A 19277-nucleotide genomic window follows, 5' to 3' on the forward strand; every position below is an offset into this window, starting at 1 on the left:
GAGAGGTGTGTAACGACCCGAGGAAACCCGCCTCAGGATCAGGGTCAGAGCTGTCCACATCAGTCAGACTGTTTTTTTTCTTCTTCTGTCGGGGACGAGCGATTAACTGACACATTCAGACGTGCTCTCCCTGCTGATGGTCTGAATCTTTCCCCCCTCCCGCCGACAGAAAGTGAAAACCATCCTCAGAGCTGACTGAGTGTTTCTGGTGTCTGCCACGCCATCACTTCACCTGGTTTACAAAACGTCAGCCTGACTTAGCGCAAACTGAACTGGACCTGAACGCTCTGGACCTTTCATCCACGGCCTCTGAAAGGTGCAGAGACTGAGTTCAGCAGCTGGTGCTCTCACAGAGACACTAAAGAGTCTCATTAGATTTAAACATCAGGTTGCATCAGTCAAATGCAAAAGTCAAGTTAACGAGAGAAGAGCAACATATGAATATATTTTTGCAATAACTTGCGGTAAACTTTGCAAAACAGTCCCGATAGGAGTGTTTGTGTTTAAGTCGCAGACTGTAAATATTAATGCATGAAGCCTGAGTGATGTCACCTTTCTGTTCCTGCAGGGGGGTGAGTTACATCTGCCATCTTGATTTTGAAGACATTTTTGGTACACTTACAACTGCTGGCCAATGGATGACAGTGTACGGGCTGACTCGCTAAAGTCCACTGGAGTAGATGATGTGAAAGCATTCCATCAAAACCAGTGAATTTAGCAGAAAACAGCTTTTGAATAGCCGTCCACTGTAGTGACCAGTTTCTGTGAAACTTTTCATGTGAACGTGGCTTTTAACACGTGGAAATGAGATATTTCTGACTAGAAATCAGACTGATGGGGCGCTGGTGGCACAGTGGTTAGAGCGCGCGCCCCATGCTGTAGTCCTCCAAGTGAGCGGGCCAGGTTCAAATCCGACCTGTGGCTCCCTTCCCACATGTCATTCCCCACTCTCTCTCTCTCTCTCTCTCTCCCTGATTTCCAACTCTATCCACTGTCCTTTCTCTCCAATAAAGGCACAAAAAGCCAAAATGCAATCAGACAGATACCCCTGGATGGCTGTGGCTCAGTGGTAGAGTTGGTCTTCTTTCAACTGGAAGGTCGAGGGTTCAATCCCCAGCTCCTGCAGCCGATGTCCGATGTGTCCCTTAGCAAGATGCTTAACCCCAAGTTGCTCCCGCTGCTTTGAATGTGTATGAATCAGATTAGTTTAATCTATTTAATGCTTGAACTGTTTTTATTGTTTATTTCAAGTTGTAGCTAAAACCCCCTCTTATAGTTTTGATCTCATTTTTAATCTTCTTTAAGAAAACTATGCTCTCCCTTGAAGCTTCTTGACACTTCTTATTGTTTCTTTTATCTCTTTGAACGGATCTTCTTACATCTTCAGTCCTCTTGGTCTCACTTTAAGTCCCCTGTGTTCCTCTGTTGTCTGAGTCATTATGAGTTTTTATGTTGCTGATGTTGGTCAGGTTTTAGTTTGGCTTCTTCTACTGTCGAGGTTTTGGTCTTGTTGGTTGGGTATCTCATCTGGGCTGCTCTGTTGTCGTTTAGATTCTTATGCTTTGTTTTGCCTCTACCATCAGTGTGTGAATGTGTAGGTGTGACCTGCGGTGTAAAAAGAGCTTTGAGTAGTCAGAAGACTAGAAAAGCACTAAACTAGTTCCAGTCCATTTACTTGGTAAGATTTGAGTTTCTGCAGTGCACCTCCTCCTCCTCTGCAGTCAATGACTGACGTTTGGAAAAAAGAAAACTCATCTTTTCTAAAAAATGTCTGACATTTCTCCTTTCAACTTTAAATTGCCTCATTTTCACTATTTTGAGTCCACAGCGTCAAACCAAAAAAAAAAGTGTCCCTGTTGAACGATTTGATTTCCTTCATCTGAAATGTGAAATGACAAATGTGAAATTTGTTACAGATTATGTAACGTCAGTCCTGTGAATGCAGACAGAAGAGTGTGCAGTGATGGGAAAATATCATTTCACTCATCACTCGTCTGCGCTCTCCTTCAGTGTGCAGAAATGAAATATTTTAAGATGGGGGGAAAATAAACCCTGTTACCCTCGTTCGCTCTACAGTCTCAGACTTTTTAAAGGTGGAGAGAAAGATTACAAATGTAAAATAAATCCACCTTTAAATGTGTCACAGCGGGATGTTAAATGTCACTCTGTTTCCTTTGAGTGTGAACAACTCGCCTCTTTGTCTTAAACAGCTGGACGCAGGTTGAATGTGCGTCTGCAGGCTTTGTGTAAAAATATTAGAAAGTCTGGTTTTGACTGCAGGTCATCGACGTCAAATGTAAATAAAAAAAAGCTTATTCCTCGGTGGAGGGCCGTAAGACGTGTGAAAAATCACGGCTTGAAAGTCTTCCTCTAATGATATCTCTCAGAGAAGGTCACCACAAGAGGAGCGGGGGTTCAAGTAGATTTTTCAGGAATGCAGAGCAAAAAAAACTCTAAAAGAATGTGACAAACATGTTTCTAATCAGAACCTTCTGTGTCCCCTCTTCTCTCTCTCTCTGTGCAGATAATGTTTACAGGAAATGTCTGTCCAATGGGACGTGGGCGCTGAAGGGGAACTACTCCATGTGTAAGGCCATACTTCATGAAGAGGTAAGACATGAGCGCGGCTGAGGCTATGAGCATCATTTCTCCTGGATAATGAGGAGACCCTCAAAGCATGAAAACGTGCATTAATCAAAAAACCCAACAACAAAGGCTGCGAGGTTAGCCGTGCAGGACGAGTGCAGCAGATTGACCCGAGGGCGGATTTGTAAGAGGACATGGATGCTGTTTTTTTTGTTGTTGCTTGGAGCCTGCAGCCTTAAGGGACAACAAATTAAAGATAAATAGACGGTGAATGAACTACAAAATGCCTGTGGGAGAAACACTTGAAAAGGCCGTGCATCAAAAAGCACAAAGGGGGGCTTTAAATCTGCATGAAAACTGGAGCTTTAACGTCATCTTGCGTTTCTGTTTTTCCAGGGGCTTGACTCGCTTTTTCTTCTGTAGGTTGAAGCCTTAAAATCTACAAATGAACCTGCAGCTATTCCTCTTCTGTGTGCACACAAAAAAAGTGATTCATATCTTTAGTTCTTTAAGAGGAAACGCGTGACAGTGATTTTTTCCGAGGCAGCGTCGTCCTCCAGCGACGTGAAGGAGCTGTGAAAGCTGGAAAGAAAAAACACAGTCGACTTGGTTTTTTGGTTTAAAAGGTGGCTGTTACGATATCGCTGTGCTCCAGATTTCCTTTCTCATGCTGCTGTGTTGTTGTTGTTGTTGTTGTGGTTTGCTCTTAGCCTCCACCTGGATGCTGCTTGCTTTGTGACTTTCAGATGTGATGCACACATTTGCTGTATTGTATGTAAAATGCAAAAACAAACAACAGAAAAACACAAGAGGGAAATGTGTAACACAGTTTGTTTTGTTGTCTGCGACCTGAACATCTGCTGCAGCTGAATATTGAACTGTGGAGTTTCCATAAACACTAAGCTGTCTGTATGTTTTCTCTCTTCTGGTTTGAAGACATTTTTATTTATTTAACACAAATCCCATGAAAAGAGCGAGTGAGTCCCTCTCTTTGTACTTGAATCCCCGTGTTAGTCTCTGAGCCGTTTATTTATACTGAGGACGTAAAAATCACACAAACATCTCTGGGATTTTTCTGAAGCCGCTTGGCTCTGTAGTTTTGATCTAGTGTTACACAAACAGGAGCAAACGGTTCATTTATTTTGGAATATTTATTTTTATATTTTTTATCTGTGAGGGGAAATTCAGTTTTCACACTCTGTTATTAAACATGCTACACACACACATGCACAAACAGGATGGACATGCACTGATGGAGTGATGTCAGAGTGGGGGGGGGGGGGGGGGGGGGGGCGGCTGACCACAGTGAGTGCTCCTGAGCTGGTGGAGGGGGGGTTTCAGTGCCTTGCTCAAGGGCACCTCTACAGTGCTCAGGAGGTGAACTGTCACCTCTCCCGCTACCAGACCAGTTTCCAGATTCAGTCCACACTGTGTCTTCAACCGACGACTCTCCTGTTCCCAACCCGACGTCCCTACAGACTGAGCCGCCGCCCCAGCAGATCATTTTACCTGTGCACAAATGACAACGTGAAACAGACGACATGTGGGCCCCTCTCGTCTCCTGCTGCAGAAAAATGAATCTGTCCTCTCATCCACATTTATTTGGTATTCCTGCAGAGATTTGAGCTCGTCCTGGAAGAGATCTCTCCATCATGTGATTTAGAATAAAAACATTTTTTGAGGCCATATTTTTGGCGTTCCCTCAGTAAGATCGCCGTCCGTATAATCCTCACTTCAAAGCTCACACTGGCTCGCTTTGTGTCATAGTTTTATCAGGATTTCAAACACAGTCGCTTCTTGTCAGACGGATCAGCTCTTTGTTGATTCAGGTCTTTTCAGGGGATTTTCTAACAATAAGAAAAATATCCAGTACCCTCCTTATTTCTTTACAGAAGCATGAGTAACCAGCGGCGGCGTGTTCACCCGCTAACGCAGCACATTTATAGATCTGCGACTCTGTGAGCATGAGTCTGCAGGGTCGTGGACTGAGAGCCTTCATTTAGTGTTTTCCCAGACTCTAATCGATCCCCGCTGAAGATGGATATAGAGTGTCTGACCTTTTAAAAATGTGTGTTTGAATTTTTTGTTTTTCTTGTCCTTTCTTAAAATAAATCACCAGGTGGTGTGATTGACATGAGGGGGGGAGAGGGGGAGTAAAAGTAGCTTCTCTTTAAAGTTCAGTGTGTATTGAACTGGAAATCCAGTCGTCCCACTGGGAGAGGAGAAAGTGTGCGGATCAAAGGCTTATTGGAAAGTTTGTTTGAGGGGAGAGAAATCCTCTTTTCCTTTTGGGACTCGCTCGAGGTTCTTTTCCCTCAAATAAAAAGATAAGAGTCTTTGTTTATCTTTTTTTCTTGGAAAGACGGTGAGTCAGGTTTTTCGTCCCGGCTCTGCTGGGCCCACACATTCTGAGTCCTGGAGCTACTGGTGGGTTGGTGGGTCTTATATTATCCTCCTGTCCTGTCATCCACCCCCCTCCCCCTCCTCCTCCTCCTCCCAGCTCTGCAATCCATCTGAAAACATCCTGTCCGCTTGATTTATGCCCTGATGTGTCAGCCAGTCCTGCACCAGTCAGTATCTATTCATTTCTTTTTTCTTTTTTTCAGGTCTATATTACCGCTCGCCTGCTCACAGTGAGAGCGCAATCCTTCAGCGTGTAATCACTATCCATTGTCATCATTCCTCCTGTCAAAGCACTGATGAAAGGAGCCTTTTTTTTTTCTTTTAACGTCGCTCTGCTGCAAAGAGAACAGACAAAAAAAAATCTGCAATCCTTGTTTGGTGAAAAAATGCGTTTACCATGAGCAGAGGAAAACGTCCTGTTAGTCACATTAAGGTTTCTTCTACTGGAACGAACACAAACGATATGCATATTCAGTCCCCAAGACAGTAATTCCCATGTGGCTTTCCTTTCCTTGTTTGCTTTGGATGAACTCCAGGCTGCTTTTCTTCAGGCTGCATGGAAGAAAAAACTGTTTTTATTGAACTCCATTTACCAGAAATGTGTCGGGTAGATCCTCTCGATACATTAAAGGCAGAATGTGAGACTTTTAACACATAAATACAGAAAACATTGACTGGAAATGTTTTGTTACTAGACCTTCAGGCAAACTGTGTAGAGACAGTGAACAAGAGTTTGCCTTTTATTTTTTAAAGGACACATTTCTCTCCTTCACACCTGTCTTATGAAATGGATGAGTGAAGGTTTTATCATAAATATATCAAGCAGAACATCTACAGCCTAAAGTGTCCTCTTAGTCGTTTAACATCCACTTACAAGCATCAAACAAGAGCAGCTTATTAAAGGAGACATATTCTCCTCCTCTTCAAACAGAGACAGACAGTAAGAAAAGATCCTGAGACCGAAGTGTAGAAGTTCCTGTTCTCCTCTGACTGATGTAGGTCAGAGGGTATGAAGGAAGCAGACCTAAAATAGACCTTTTGAATTAGCTAACACCAGAGTTAGAAGATCGTGCAACACGTTCACACAGCAAACAATGATGAGTGAACCTCAGAGCTTTATGACACAAGCTAACAGTTCAGGGACTTTCAGCTTTGAATCCTGCCTCGGCTCTTTGCTGCATGTCATCCCCTCACTCTCAACATTTCCTGTCTCTTGTTGGCTGTCCTATCCAAGAAAGGTTAAAAGACCCCAAAAAATAACTTGTTGGGGTCTAGTTGCTGTAGAGGTATGATGTATTTAGTCCTCTAAACTGGCGGCCGGGTTCAAGTCCGATCTACGCTCCTTTCCCGCATGTCAGTCCCCAATCTCTCTCCCATATTTCCCTTTCCATCCACTAAAAACCCAAAATGAGTGTCTTATTTGAGCTTCAGTGTTTTACTCAAAGTTGTGTCCTTGTTGTATTTTTATTCTAAGTGTTGTGATGTCCTAGATGATAAATGATCTTAACAGTCTTCCTGGTTAAATAAGAATCAAGACATCCCTCGTTTCCAGCTGTTATCTCAACATGGAGAACTAATCACAGGCGTCGCTGAGCTTGATTCCAGCAGCAGCTGTGGTTACAGATACATTCTGACTCCTGCACATGCTCAGGAAGCGAGCCATCCCCGAGTCCAGCTTCTCACTTCCTGTTTACATCGGGCCGGCCTGCTCAGTCTGTATAGACGGTCATGGGTTCAGAATTTCACGGCAAATTTATGTGGAAGGAAATTATTTCAGAACGAGGCTAAAGTGTAAGATCACCTTTCACCATAACAACAACAAAAATAGATAGAGCAGGTGTTGGGAGTAAACATCTGTCAGTTTTATCGTTAGCTTCAGATTCATCACTCAGGCACTATCAGATCTTTGTTAACCATCTGTACATCCATATCTTTGTGTCTCATCAGCTGAATGTAAATGAAGTCGTGTACGGTGGCCCTGAGAGGTCAATACTCTCAGTACTGTTATCTAGGAACAAATGTAAACAGAGGAAACAAACTGAGTGTAGAAAACACTTTAATTAGTTAAAACATGTGCATGTTGTTGTTCTCTCTCTGAGAACAGAACCAGCAGACAAGGAAACGCTTCCTTAGCCTCAGAATGATTCTGGTTTATGTATCAGGTCATACTGCAATGAACGCATTTTTATCTGTGAAGCGTTTGTTCTTAAATATCATATCAAAACAAACAGGTACTCTTTAGACTCACCGACGCCCATTTAATTTGTCGAATCGGCTAAAAAAATGCAGACGGGGGCCGCCGGGTAGCGACAGAGCTGGACACACAAAAACCAGAGCGACGATCGCTCACCGCCGAGGACCGACGGCCGACAATCTCCTTGGTGTGTCAGGGTTTTTACAAAGATTAGTTTTGACAAAATTCCCTTGCAAAAGGCTCAATATTGCAAAACTGAAGAAGCTAAAGGCAGCAACCGTTGTTGGCTCACAACAAAGTGGAAGTCAAGTCATTTTCAGCGAGCCACAGTTTATTGATTTATTTTGTCATCCTTATGTTCTCACTTGAAGATCTATAAAACCTGTTTTTGTCTCCCAGAAGACTAAGAAAAATGATGTGTTTCAAGATTGCAAATAAAAAATTTGACATTGAAGAGACACATTTAGAAATAACTAACGGCTGTGTTAGGCAATTAAAATGTCAAAAGGGGAATTAAAAAAAAAAAACTGTAATTTTTTGTTCACTTCCATCACAATCAGATCTTTAGCTCCACGATCTGTGTAACTATGGCAACAACAAACAAACTGCATGAAGTGAAGTGTGAAGGTGAAGTTGAAAAAGTTTTGAATCAAAGAGTCGGATGCGGGAAGCGGTTGAACAATAACGTTTTCTCAACCTGTTTTAGTGAATGGTGAGGCTGAGAGATGAAAAGGCACCCCCCCCCCCCCCCCCCCCTCCCCCCCCCGGCTGCATCACGCCTCCTCCACAATCTCTTTAAAAACAAAAAACTCTCCTCAGTCTCTCGTTTGTCTCTCTTTGTCTGTAGAGTTTCTCCTTGGAGGCGTTCTCTGTGTTTCATTTAGTCACTTTAAAAAGAGACAGAAACAGTTTGTGAAGAAGGAGAAAAAAAAGAAGAGCTTTTCGATCCTTCCTGAATGAGACGTGATTACAGCTTTAATTATAGCTTTAAAACGGACTATTAAAAAACCCCAGAACCCATCAATCTGAGAGAAACGCTGCAGGATTATTGTGTAACAAATCGTCACACAGACACGATTTACATTCAGAGACGAGATGGGAGGAAATTAGTCTGGCTAAAAAAAAAAAAAAAGGTGTAAAATAGTTCAGATTTGAATTTCAGTGAATGAGGAGAGGTGGCATGTAGGGCTGGGATTAAATACACACACATTTAATCTGGACGTAGACACCGCCGAGTTATATAAATCCACTTACAGCACAGATTACTGCTGGTAGTGTGAGGGCGGGGGGGTTGGGGGGGGGGGGGGTCTGATCACAATGACTGTGTGAGTCACAGACAGAAGACGACGCAAGGAGGAAGAGTTGCTCGTTTGTTCAGTGTAGAAAACCTGCAGGAGAAATGTGTGTGTGTGTGTTTGAGAGAGAGCGTGTGTGTGTGTGTGTGTTTGAGAGAGAGCGTGTGTGTGTGTGTGTGTTTGAGAGAGAGCGTGTGTGTGTGTGTGTGTGTGTGTGTGTGTGTGTGTTTGAGAGAGTGTGTGTGTGTGTGTGTGTGTGTGTGTGTGTGTGTGTGTGTGTGTGTGTGTTTGAGAGAGTGTGTGTGTTTGAGTGTGTGTGTGTGTGTGTGTGTGTGTTTGAGAGAGTGTGTGTGTGTGTGTGTGTGTGTGTGTGTGTGTGTGTTTGAGAGAGTGTGTGTGTTTGAGTGTGTGTGTGTGTGTGTTTGAGAGAGTGTGTGTGTTTGAGTGTGTGTGTGTGTGTGTGTGTGTGTGTGTGTGTGTGTGTGTGTGTGTGTTTGAGAGAGAGAGTGTGTGTGTGTGTGTCTGTGTGAGTGAGTACATGTGCGTGTGTGTGTGTGTGTGTGCGTGTGTGTGTGTGTTTGAGAGAGAGAGTGTGTGTGTGTGTGTCTGTGTGAGTGAGTACATGTGCGTGTGTGTGTGTGTGTGTGTGTGTGTGTGTGTGTTTGAGAGAGAGAGTGTGTGTGTGTGTCTGTGTGAGTGAGTATATGTGTGTGTGTGTGTGTGTGTGTGTGTGTGTGTGTGTGTGTGTGTGTGTGTGTGTGTGTGTGTGTGTGTGTGTGTGTGTGTGTGTGTGTGTGTGTGTGTGTGTAATGATTGTCCCCCTGACATCTGGAATCTTGTAGATACAGTCCACTATGAAAAACGAGAACAAAACAAAGAGTTTTGCAAAATGAGAACAAAGAGATGAGGAGAAAACGAAGGAGAAGTGAAATGACTCCAAAATAAAAACAAGATACGATGAAGAACAAACACAAGTTAACACATGGCGATCGTAAAGAGACAAACAAGCTCCAGAATTGTTATAAAAAACCCTAAGAAAACTAGATTTAAAAAACGAAACCAGACAGTAAGAACCACAAAGTTAGAAGAAGACGACTACTGAGCGATTTAAACGACAACAGACATGAAAAAGATTCAGAAACTTCACTTCCACATGAAGCGTCGCAGTGTGAGAACAAACAAACAAACAAAAACAAGACGATCAAAAGCCGAGAGTGAAAAATGAGCACATACAAGACTAGTTAGAAAAAGACATCAAAAAAGACAAAAGAAAAAAACAGGAATCAAATGCGACAAGAAGTTTAAATGGAACACAAGAAGATGCAAACAAACAAACAAACAAACAAACAAACGCTAAACAACAACAACCAACACACCATGACTGTGATGATATGAGAGGTGAAAACAATGAGACAACAAGTCGCTGGCTGTGCGCTCAGGAGCGTTTGTGCGCTGATAAGAAAAGCGCTGCCAGTCCGTCCTGTCTCCATGACAACAGTCTGTTGACAACGGCCGCTGTATGACCGACACTGCTCCGTTACTTTTTACTGCATGTTTCATATTTGAGATTGTTTAGTTCCCGATCAGACGCGGAGCGAGGAGGATGAGGGTATAAAACACGATCTGCAGGAGGTTAAACTACGGGGAATATCAAACATTTGGAAAAAGAGCGCCGGTGACATCGACAGCGCTTTTCTGATTTGAGCGCTCGGAGCGGCCGCACAAAAAAGGATGATTGTCGGAAAAGAAGTCGCTGGGCGCACAGGCGACTGCTTTCTGCTGCTATGTCCACATAGAGATGTCAACGTGCACAAAGAAACACTAAATTATAATTCAAAGACTCAAAATGTATCTAAAATAAGTCGTTTAAAGTGACTCCAGCGGCGGTAAACGACTCTGAAATGACAACAATGACTCTGATCTTTAATTCGGAGAGCCTCAGGACGGAGAGATGAAACAGAGGGATTCAAAAAAGCAACAAAGAGACGAACAAAGAAATCCACAAAGACAGCAAAGAGACTCAAAAAGATGCAAAACAACCCGAGAACAAAAACACGTTAAAAAGCTCCCTGAGGGGTCTGCAGGCTGCAGGCAACAACTTTCAGATTTTATTTGACTTGATGATATTTTTAAAGTTGTTCATTTGGTACGCACTGAATAAACACAGTCGGCATGGAAACCGTTCAGTTTATTATTATCACCTCTCTCAAACTGAGCCAACTCCTCTCCCCGAAAAGAATCTCAAAACTTTCTGAATCAGCTCTTGTTAAAAAAAAAAAAAAAAAAAGCCTTAGTCAGAGCCAAGAAGCCAAAAAAACATAAACCAAAGAGGATTTTCAGCTTCGTCCTGAGAATGTTGTTTTCAGTAAATCAGAAAACACCCGCAGGACTCATCCTGTATTTCTTCTTCTCTCGCTCTACAGAAAAAAGGAAAGATGCACTACCAGATCGCTGTGATCATCAACTTCCTGGGTCACTGCATCTCCATGGTGGCTCTGCTCGTTGCCTTCTTCCTCTTCTTGTGTTTGAGGTGAGTGTCGCTCTCTCTCCGCCGCCGCCGTGGCATGGCCACTGATAATCCTCAACGCATGATGTGACAGAAACGTCCTTAAGATCCCACGTTCAAAGCGTTCCCTTGCTCTTACTCAAAAACCGTTTGGTCATGGGATGAAACATTTCTCATATCTTCATGCCGCAGATGTAAAGGGGTTTAGACGCCTGCAAAAAACTAGGGCACATTTCCCCCTCTAATGGGAATAATATACCCGTCTCAGGAAGCGGGGGGTTGAGGTGCTGAGGCCTGCTGGGACGGTCAGCGGAGGTGGAGTGGATTTCTGTGACAAACACGCTCCGCTAACGAGAGAAAGGTCTTAGCACCCTCCACAGCCGGGGTCGTTATCGATCCTGGAGACGCCACAGGGAGTGAGAAAAGCGTGAAAGGCCACGGGGAGAAAAAATAAATAGACTTTTTTTTCCTTTTTTTTTTACAGCACAGCGTTTCATGCACAAGCCTTGTTTGTGTGTCGCAGCGCTTTACGGAGGACAAGTGTCAGCCAGCTGAAAGTGGCATCAGTGCAGTGGAGGAGTTTGGCATTTTATTACTCACCTTTCTCGCTGTATAATGAGATTGAGAACCATTTAAGGGAAAAGGTTCACTGCCGGGGCTGTGCAGAGAAAGGTTGCCACTTCTGATCGGTGTTTAAAGAGAGAAGGAGAAAGAGACGGGCGGAGTAAAGATCCTCCTGCAGGCACTTAAACATCTGTAGCTTCTATAACGAGATGATTTATTGAAGTGAAACTTGATGAAAGTGTTTATTTGTGTTCCAGTTTCAGGGTTTTCTTTAAAAAACAGACATGCAGGACTCTCCTGGTTAACGTTTTGGTTGTTTAGTTATTTTGATCTTAAAGGTCCCTCATTCTTCTTCTTCTGGTTTTATATGCTCTTTAGTGTGTTTTCCGAGTGTCCTGTGCATGTTTAAACACATCTATGTGCAAAAATTCAAAGTCCGCGGAAACGCGGCTTCTCCTACCTCCTCCTGTTAGCTGTAGCATTAGCCGCATGTAACACTCGGTTCTAGCCCCCCTCGATAAAAATGTGTCAGTGCGGCGTCATTGTCAGTGTGAGATCACTGATCTAAGCCCATTGGCTCGTTGTGGCCCAGCAGCTCATGTTGAAATTTCTGAGACGCGTGCTGAGCAACTGACCAATAACGACAGAGCGGATCGGCTCTGTGTGGGCTCAACAGAGTGTAGCTGACGGACTCAGAGCGGAGAGGGAGCAAGGAGGAGCAGGACATGAAAACAGACACTTTTCAGACTTTATCTATTGTGAACGTACAAAAGTAGGAACATAGATTAAATATACGAACCCCAAAAAGGACAGAATATGGGCTCCTTAATCATGCAGTATGTTAATCCCACCACCAGGGATTAACAAATCGGGCACCTGATTCTTTTCCGAGTTATTGTTTCGACTTGAGCAGGTGTTCATGTGCATTTTACAACTCGGACTTCGTTTTTCCCATGCGTCCGACCCAACATGAATGCACCATAAAGAATCATAGTAAAAAATGGAAATGAACAATGATAGGCTGACAGTGAGGGAGGAACGCCATGCCATTGGTTAGATGAGTACTGCTGATGAGACAGCTGATTATCCAATGACAGCGGAAAAGTGAGTGAGCATGCAAAAAAGGGATGAATGAGAGAAGAACTTAAGCTATAGCTTAATTTCTCCTGTGGTGTCAGATATGATCCTTTATGAAATAGATTTGTCTCAAACGGCTGTTCAGCATGAAGAGAACTAAACTATTTGTTTACTTAAAGAGCGTTAAAGCTAAAACAGTGTTATTGTTCTGTGCTTTCTCTTTTCTTTCTCCATTAAACCTCTGATGACTTCTACTCCTTTAACAAAAGAACAGTGGAATATTCACAAAGGACAGAAGCACATACTTTATTTACTTCTCTGTTTCTCTCCTCTTAATTAACACACATCAGAGCAGCACGTGCTGCGACCCCGCCGGCAGGGCGCCGAGGGCAGGACGTGAGGTCGCACAGAGTTAAAAAGAATACGACATGTTTTTAAAGGCCGCCTCAGAGACACTGCGACACAGTGAAGAAGGGAGGTTAATCCCACCACCAGGGGGTCCTCAGTAGAAACAATAACAAAAGATGAACTTGAGGCTAGCGGGGGAATCATGGGAGTGATTCTCTCTGCTACTCCACCATTACCCCTTGATGAAAACAAACTCTGAGTTGACCGTAGTCATGACGACCGGGTGAAACCGACCTGAGGAAGAGAATATGTTTACAGACGAGCTGATGTATCAGAGTATAATCTGCATGACGTTTTTGGTATTGGACGTAACATCTGGTGTTTCCACGGCAACGATAAACATGCCGTGTCTGTCATGGCGGCCGCCTCAAAAGGCATGACTACCAAATGAAGGATTTCTCTGTTTTTGATAACTATTTGAAATATTTGAGGTAATGAAAGTACTCAACAAAAACAAATATATAACATAGGTTTAGTCAATTTTTAATTGATTTAGATATTTGAATGTAAACATTGTAATAAAATTCTACAAATTGTACGTTTAAGAAATCTTTAAAGGCACAGTTTGTCTATTCCACCACCAGGGGGATCTCAGTAGAAACAATAACAAACGATGACGTCGAGGCTGGCGGGGAATCATGGGAGTGATGTAAACAGAAAAAAAATGTACCTGAAGTTAATAATTTTCCAAATGTCTACGTTAAAAATCTATAAAAACATTAACTCTGATTATTAACGGTTAACGGACGTCAGCTTGAATACACTAGTGAATATCGAATATCGCCAAAAACACTGTAAAATGTTTCATCTCTCCTTCAGTTGTTTAACGCCACATCAGCAGTTTGTGGTAAAGTTTCAATTACACCACAAACAATTTAAATTACAGACGAAGACATCGACTGCTGTAACAGACTTTAGGTCTTCTGGGCCTCATAACCACGTCAGACGACAGCTCTGATGACGCAGGGACAGAAGACTCTGCTGCTTCAGCGAGCCGCTCCTCAGAGACACAGAGAGCATCAGCAAACAAAAACACCATTTCACACTCGACGCTGAACTCAGATGAAAAATCAGCCTCGAACTTGAATCTTCTAGTGTGTGTGAGTGCACTCTCAATGAGCAGGTATCGTCTCTGGAGACTGAACGCCATGCTGTTCTACACAGGTTACTTCCTGTTTTTAAAGCTGACTGAAAGGTTTCTAAAGCCCAGTGCAGAATTCTCTTTAATCTGGACACTGCAGAGCTGTAAATAAACCCTTCAAACTGTGATTATTTGGGGACTTTAACTCGGTTACTAACGGCAGTTTTTAATCACTGCTTTTGTGACACGACGGCTTACTGATGTGCGTTCACTCGACTTGAGAAAATTAGAAACGACAATCAGAAAGTCCACACGTCTCATCTGTAATCATTGAAATGCTTTAATTCAGACAAGTCAGTATCAAAAGATTCATAATTGCAGCCTCGATGTATTCTCCTTCTGGTGTTTTTTTTCCCCCCTCCTCGCTACACGGCGAGGCTGTCCTCTTGAATGAGAGAAAAGGTGATAAAGTGCCCTCTGCAGTGGCCCAATGTGCGAGAACACGTGACAGGCTGCTCTAAATGCTACAAAAAGGAGGTTTTGGAAACGTTTCAGCCTAAATGCAACATGACTTTGTGTGCGCAGACGTCCCGCTGCATGCAGCTGGTGGCTCTCAGGCCGCTTGTACCTCTGACTCTCAATCAACAAAGCAGATATTTTCTCACAGCTGCACATCTGTGGCGAGGAAGAGCTCCGAGTTAACAGACATTTAATAAAATGAAAAAATAAAATGAATCAGCACGTCTGAGCGTCATGCCCGTCTTTCTGTTTCATTTGATCAAAGTGGTCAGAGGTCTGAAGTGTTCGTTACATCAGGACCAGAAGGACATTCATACTTTACAAATTGGATTTGAAATGTAAACAAGGTTTTTTGCCAAACACACACTCACCTCTGACCTCTGACCTCTGACCTCTGACCTCTGGTGACGCTGCAGCAGCTACCAAACCACAAGCCAACCGACAGACGGTTGCCTCGAATGACGAATCACGTCTGATCTGCAGAATGAGTCATCATGGACGGGGAGAAAAAATAAAAGCACTCTTCCCTCTCTTCATCGTCGACATATCATTTATGAATGAAGAGTGTTTATTGCTACCTCGGGGGTAAAACTAAACGAGAGGAGCAGAGAGGTCAGAAAAGAATGAAAGATTGAAATAAATCAAGAAATCAGACGAAGGAATGAGAGGGACGACGTTTGAAAAGCATAAAGTCACTTCTACATAACAACACCTTTAGCTGGTCGTATGGAGCTTGGACTCTATGGGGGGGTGATGTGTTTGGAGAATGACAATACCCCCCCTCCCCCTCCCGAGTCCAGACCCTGGTGGAGGTGAAGCTGATGACTTGATGAGACCAGACGGTTGAAGAATGAATGGGTGATGATTGTGTGAAGGTGATGGGGAGGTGGAGGGTTCGTACAGAACATCAGCATGAAGGATTTAAAGGCAGAGTTATGCTGCATTCAGGTGCTCCTCAGTGGTCCCAGTTTCCGACTTCAGTGTGTTCACATGATTTCAGTTTGGGAAGTCTGATTGTCAGAACAACGACAACAGACAGCTAGATGTTACTAAGAAAATGTGTGAATGTCTCACATATTTTGCCCCTTGTGATGACGATTCTGACGTCAAGTTGGGAAGTCAGGCCGCTCATTCTTTTACGACTTTCCAAGTTATTGTTCAGACTTGAGCAGGTGTTCATGAACATTTTAAAACTCGGAAAGTTGTTTTTTCCGACATCACATGAATGCACCACAAAGAATCATTGTAAAAAGTGGAACTGAATGATCAGGGAGGGACGCCATGCCATAGGTTAGATGAGTACCGCTGATGAGCAGCTGATTATCCAATGACAGCTCGAGAAAATAACAGAAAAGTGAGTGAGCGTGCAAAAAAGGTGCAGTGGTGTGGTGTCAGATATGATCCTTTATGAAAGAGATTTGTTTCGAATGGCCGTTCAGCGTAATGAGTACTAAACTATTTGTTTACTTAAATAGCATCACATTTAAAACAGTGTTATTGTTCTGTGCTTTCTCTTTTCTTTCTCCATTAAACCTCTGATGACTTCTACTCCTTTAACAAAAGAACAGCGGAATATTCACAAAGTGACACGAGAGAAGGACAGAAGCACATATTTTATTTATTTCTCGCTTTCTCTCCTCTTAATTAACACACATCAGAGCAGCACGTGCTGCGACCCTGCCGGCAGGGCGCCGAGGGCAGGACGTGAGGTCGCACAGAGTTAAAAAGAAGCCGACATGTTTTTAAAGGCCGCCTCAGAGACACTGCGACACAGTGAAGAAGGGAGGTGAAGAAAAGCAGCTTGTTTATCAGATCTGTATATTTCCCTTAGGAAAATACTATGATAGGAATGAATGATAGGCTGCTTTGTTGGGACTTCTTTGTGACATTATAATTATTTAAAACAGCTTTTTTTTTCTCCCATGCAGCTGTTAACGACGCTGTCACTTTAAGACGCTGTCACTTTAAGAGCTGCTCAACACAGAGTCACCAGAAAACCAGTGCAAAGCCACTGACAGTGACACCTATCCATGCATGGCTTAAAAAGAAAAACTAAGTCATTCATGGTCAGCCGAGGAGGAAGCGGCTAAGAATGCCGTCAGCCGGTGAAGACAAACTCGCTGTCAGGGGCGATTCTGGAGTCCGTTTGGGCCCGAGGCATAAATTCAAAGTGGAGCCTCCAAACAGCGTTCATCCTCATTATGTTAACAATGATCCAACAAAAACATTTAGCAGAAGTATTGAAGTTTCTCTCCCCCATATTCAGGGTTAGACAAGCATCATTCAGTCGTTTACTATTCTACTAGTGAGTGCTGTGAGATGGGGCCCTCTTAGGGAGGTTTCCTACTGTCATTGCAATCTCTGAACATATTGAGCTTCTGCTGTGGGTTAAAGATTATCAGCCCTAGGGGGGGACCTCAACTGGCCTGGGGCCCCCAAGCAGTCTCCCGCTTTGCTTGTTGACAAGAATCGGCTCTGCTCGCTGTCACTCCTGCGATCGGGGAGGGGGGGCGGGATCGTTAGGGTTAGTTGAAGAAGATTTTAATTGTATCCTCAGGTCGATTTATTTACAGCTTTTAAAGACCCTGAGACCGGGAATAAAATGTTTCTTCATATTATATTCGTGGGGGGGGGGGGGGGGGGGGGGGTAGTGGTGGGAAATGTTACTCTGAGGCTAAACCTCTTCATTATTCATGCTCATCATCTTTATTTTCTGCATCCACACGACTTCTTTTCGGATGAGTAATATCTAAATACAGAGAGTTAAGCACAACAGGAAGAGAAATACAACGCAGACGCCCCCCCACCACTTCTGTCAAACGTTTCCTCCACCGTCATGTACTCTACATTCTGCTGCTCCGGCTGCACTGGAGAAAAGGTTAAATAAAACATGTGGGGTTTTTTATTTACCCCCTTCTGCTCGCCTCACAGGAGCATCCGCTGCCTGAGGAACATCATCCATTGGAACCTCATCACCGCTTTCATCCTGAGGAACGCCACCTGGTTCATCGTCCAGCTGACCATGAGTCCAAAGGTGCACGAGAGTAACGTGGTACGTAGCACTTCATTTATTTATTTAATAGAATGATTTTGCCTTTATTCGATTGGACTGCTGAAGAGAAAGATAGGAATATTGGTTGTGACAGTAATCACATATTGCTCTAAATAATATACATACTGCGTTCTAATCCATCCGTTAGTTGCCGTTAGCAACACACTTAAATAAGTGTCACACAACGTACTTCCCCATGTACAGAGGGTGTAGACCTGGAAGCAGGCAGCCCAGGTTCACCTTCGACCCTCGACTCAGTCCCCGCATGTCCTGCTCGGTCCGATGTCCTATCCTCTAAATAAAAAACAAAAAATATCTTCATAGAAAATAATAAGTCTGGTGGTTTTCTTTTTTCAAACTCATTCTTTTTTTCAGAACTCAAATTCAAAAACAGGAACGAGAAGAAGTGAATGGAAATGTACATGTTGCACCACACATTACTTTATTTAAACGTAATCACACACACAGCGTCCTGCAGCTTTAAGTACTCACTGTAAAGCACCAACTGAGGATTAATCCGCTGCTAAAAATAGTCTGAATAACCCTGAATAAATGCACTGACTCATGTTTGGTAAAAGCCAAAATGTCCAGTTGATTTAGTGAATTTTTTTTTTTCCCCTATTTTAGAAATAATCATTTAAAAAAACATTTTGTGAGTCATTCTTAAAGGTTAACATGTTGGAAAATAGAAGTCAGAAATGTTTGAGAGATAGACCGAGAAACTCAAAGCTTTATGTGAAATGGATTGACATTTAAGTAAATGTAAAGTCACACCAGCCTCATTCTCCTCATAGTAGTGTTGTAGTCAAGACCACACTAACCAAGACCAAGACATACCCGAGACCAGGGTGCTCTGAGACCGAGTCAAGACCAAGACATTTAGGGATCCAGACCAAGACAAGACCAAGACATTTAGGGATCCAGACCAAGACAAGACCAAGGACTTCAAAAAGTGTTTTTTGATACCAAGACCGATCTTACCAAGTAGTTCATGATATTTGGCCCATGTTTCCTTTATTTGTGTCTGAAATATAAACCTTTCTAGCCTGTACTTTTTCCTCACAAACAACTCGACAGCCTGTCTGTTCAGAGCCAGTTTTTCTTTGTTCGACTTTGTCATATTTAATTTCCTTCTTGGTTTTCTTTGTGGATTCCAAGAAAAGCCGCGTTAGAGCGTCCTGCAGGGAGCAGGTGTCAAATTAAAGCTACAGAAGAAGAAAAAAGTGCCATAATGTGATTCAGTCAGGTGTTATGTCCCCGTGAGCATCCAGAGCAGATTGACCTCCCCTTGTTATAGATTCTCCACAGTGTGTAGGGTGTATTGGAGGGAGGAACAGCATGTCACAGCATTGGAGTCACTTTAATTTGAAACCAGTCTGACATAACCAGACCTTTCTCCACCCCCTGACCTACCGGCGATGGAGAGAGGTCTGGCTGAACCCGTTTACAGTTCCACACTCCGGGTTGTTTGGTGTTCCTTTAAACCAATCACTGTTATCCCAGACAGTTGGGGATGAAGGGACGATGCCCCGGACAAACTGGGGGAGCTTGTAATGTGGGAAATGTACATATGGGGAGGCAGAAGAAAAAGA

The 19277-nt window shown here is 43.3% G+C and overlaps 1 protein-coding gene across 1 annotated transcript in view; it reads left to right on the forward strand.

Annotated features, from left to right (window-relative positions):
* The window catches only part of LOC109996414 (corticotropin-releasing factor receptor 1), an 82828-nt gene that overhangs the window by 43224 nt on the left and 20327 nt on the right, over positions 1-19277 (forward strand). Inside the window, exons 5-7 of the mRNA XM_020650525.3 lie at positions 2525-2610; positions 10902-11008; positions 17565-17685. Coding sequence (XP_020506181.1) covers positions 2525-2610; positions 10902-11008; positions 17565-17685 — 314 coding nt within the window. The remainder of the gene's footprint in view (positions 1-2524; positions 2611-10901; positions 11009-17564; positions 17686-19277) is intronic.

This window comes from Labrus bergylta, chromosome 21 (assembly GCF_963930695.1).
Source record: "Labrus bergylta chromosome 21, fLabBer1.1, whole genome shotgun sequence".
Taxonomy (NCBI): Eukaryota; Metazoa; Chordata; class Actinopteri; order Labriformes; family Labridae; genus Labrus; species Labrus bergylta.